General features: G+C 38.3%; 1 protein-coding gene across 2 annotated transcripts in view; it reads right to left on the bottom strand.

Moving 5' to 3' along the window:
- LOC102209884 (FERM and PDZ domain-containing protein 4) overlaps nt 1–1307 on the bottom strand; it is a 31964-nt gene extending 30657 nt beyond the window's left edge. For both annotated transcript variants that reach the window (XM_005723576.1, XM_005723577.2), the window contains exon 1: nt 1128–1307. In XM_005723576.1, the coding sequence (XP_005723633.1) occupies nt 1128–1171 (44 nt within the window). In that variant the 5' untranslated portion in view covers nt 1172–1307. The remainder of the gene's footprint in view (nt 1–1127) is intronic.
- Between the last annotated feature and the right edge of the window lie 1976 nt (nt 1308–3283).

The following is a 3283-nucleotide window of genomic DNA, read 5'->3' as shown; positions in this document are numbered from 1 at the left end:
TGACTAAATACTTTTTTGCCCCACTGTATTTATCACTGGAGCACTTTCAGAAACAACTGAAGTCCCAGGCAATAATTCACAGGCACAAGGTTCTGTCATAGGATAACAAGTGTGACTAAATACCAAAAAAACAAAAACAAAAAAACAGCAGGAGAAAAGCACGCATCACACCTTATTGAAAATTATTACACTGAACTCTTGTCTGTAGACTCATTATGTCTAAATATCTCTTATTTGCAGTATCACTTAGTAGTTCATAGGGTCCGGATACCAATGACAAGGCTGCTTTCAGCCACTATGGCTCTAATATCATCATTTTTACTTTTACTAGAATAATGTGAACGTGTCTGGAATTCATGACACTGAACTTACAGAACATCCTCACCTAAACCTTCTGCAACTTCATGGAGCTTTGCAGTAAGTTTAAGCTCATTATTTGGACTTTTAGGCTTCAAATTTATCTTTAAAAAATGGTAATGTTGCTCTGTAAGTGCTGGATGATGTTAGTTATTAATTGCTATTTTAGCCAAAGTCACGATATTCCGATACTGCGTTCATGGCTTGCTTTCAATGACTACCCTCAAGTAACCAAAAAATGTCTAATTGCAGGTTTAAATTTTTCAGTAAACAAAGCCAGTGAGTAAGCTTCCATAATAACATGACCTCTCAGCTGTGTGGACTGAATTCATCAAACATATTAATGTTTGGCTGTAAAGAAGCCCTATTAATCTATGAGGAAACTGCAGTTACATAACTTTGTGTAGCACCTGTTATACACTGGCATTTGAGTGGATAACCTCAACCACCTACTGTCACCATTCTACTACAAAATGCAAAGATGTAAAAAAAACGTTTTTATATAAGTTGTAAACACTATTTGTCTTTCACACCCACAGAAATATGATTGCAATGTATTGGTAAAAAGTAAGTTGGCCAACCCATGACCTTAAATCAATACACAGCAACAACCACAATCAATTCTTAAGTCAAGGAAAAAGCTAAAAGGCAATTAAAGAAATGCCCTCTAGAACATACAAATATGTTTATCTTTATGATTACACCAACTAGTTCTCACTGACATATGAAATACTAAAAAAAAACACACCAATCCACAGCACTGTACTCACTGAATAACAGTGAAGATGCCGAGTTCATTGTCATCTGGGTCCATTGCTGGTGACAAGTCTAATCAAATTTAAAGCAGTGCTTGTTTCTGTTTTTCCTGTCCAGGCCTTTTAAGCCTTCTTCACTGATGCGTGCTCCCGTCCTTCCTCCTGACTCCAGAGTTTCTCGCTGCTTGATTTGGATTTTTAATAGTCAACTGCACTCCGCCTGACTAAGCCATTCAGTTATTATTACATACAGTGCCCCTGTCCAAGTGAGTGGCCAGTGCCCTGGAGGCGGAGACCGAGCTTGTCGCTTCTGCCTCAGTAATGAAATAACATCACATTCCGGTCCGGTGCACCAGAAAACACAGAGAGATCAATGCTGAACAGCTGGGCTCCAATGGGGTGCTGTGCTGGTTAAAGCTGCCTCGATGAGCAAGGCTCTCATGAAAAACATATTTCGTTTGGGTGATCACACCTGTGGTGTTTTCATATTTCATCCTTACTTGACTTGTCATGCCAAGTTAAGATTTTCCAGTTTTTCCCGTTCAGACTGCTATAAACATCACTGCTTGCACTATAGTCTCAGTTTACTACGAAATTACATTATCTGAAATATTTATCTTATCCCTGTTTGAAGCATTTGGAAATGGCATGTGTTTTATCATCCATGAGAGCTTAAAAATTAAGCTTCAAGCATAATCCAAACTCTATCACTAGCTGCCTGCCAACTGTCACCCATAACAGAGCCTAACCTAAATCCTATATAAACCAATGAATTAGATCTTAACCTCAATATTATACAGTAGCACAATACAGTATTATTTTTATCTAATATATCCATTATTTCATTATTCATACTAGTCTTTCCTTAAAAAAGTACAATAATGTAGCCTGTTAAACTGTGTATGTGTGGTGTTTTTGTTAACATTTTAGGCTTTTATGGCATTTTCTCATAAAACCGCTGCATTGTGCTGTCATGATAGTTCACGAGGGATTATACCATGTTGATTCTCTCATGCATGAATGGCATACACAGTCTTCCATTAGTTATGAACCGAGGCACGTGTCTTTGCCTCTGCAAGCAAATGGAGCTGCTTGCATAACACATCCCATGGCATGTACACACAGTGGTCTACTACAAGTGAAAGTTCAGCTTCCTAAATAACAACAAGAAAGTGCAACAGAAAGTCTGGGCCTGTTTTCCATAAAAAATATTTCTTTATATACAGATATATATATATTTATATATTGCACCAGATTATTGCTGTAGTTATGTGTGCACATTGCCAACTGTGGACAGTTTTTGTTTATGTATATCAAGGATCTAGGCACGGCCATATGGCCAGGAAGGAGTGCTGTGTCTAGTTAAAGCAGACAAAAGCAGACCTTTCTGTGAGATAAATACCACACATGAATCCATCCAATCATGTGGCCGACTGCTCGCCCTTGGGCCACAGCGCCATGCATCAGTGGCCTGTTTTTCCATGACAAACAGGCCGCAGCACTTAGAGTGGGGACAGGGGATGTGCAAAGTGCAATGACCCTGCACAGTGTACATGACTAAGAATCACATTTAGCATGTTGTCTTGGGGTTATAACAGGGATGATTTAAGATGTTGATGATAGGCAGTGTGCTTTCTGTACTCATTTGATTTATTGTGCTGTTCACTGAGTGTGGGTGGCTAGCCAATCTGATTTCTTAGAACAATGTGAAATGCCATGCTCCTTTGCAAATTGCACTGGCATCTTATATGACTGCAACATTTAGTTTTTAACGGGCAAAAAAAAAGCCTAATGCATCTTTGCATTGACATTGGCCTTGGCAGGAGATTTGCTCTGCTAGTGTCCTTCTAGTTATTTAGTCCAACAGACTTAAGTGCAATGCTCTAAAATAGGTAAGAAACAAAAAGTCAAATAATAAAATTCAAACTAAGCAAAAGGTGCAGTTACATCTACAAGCAAAAGACCCGAAAGTAGCACAAGTTGGTTTCCAGTCCATCAAAGCAGATTTTGCCTCAAATAAGAAAAATAAAAGTGACTTTTTCATTACTTTGTGGAGCAGAACAAACAGTAGATGCATTCATTTGCATAAAATGATGAGAGTGGCTCCATGCAGAACAAAAATCATATTGATATAATATAAGCAACTGCTTGGCTCAACCTTTATGTTGCAA

This window comes from Pundamilia nyererei, unplaced genomic scaffold (assembly GCF_000239375.1).
Source record: "Pundamilia nyererei isolate P.nyererei 1_Seehausen unplaced genomic scaffold, PunNye1.0 scaffold00009, whole genome shotgun sequence".
NCBI classification, from domain to species: Eukaryota; Metazoa; Chordata; class Actinopteri; order Cichliformes; family Cichlidae; genus Pundamilia; species Pundamilia nyererei.
This window is presented reverse-complemented; position numbering and strand designations above follow the sequence as displayed.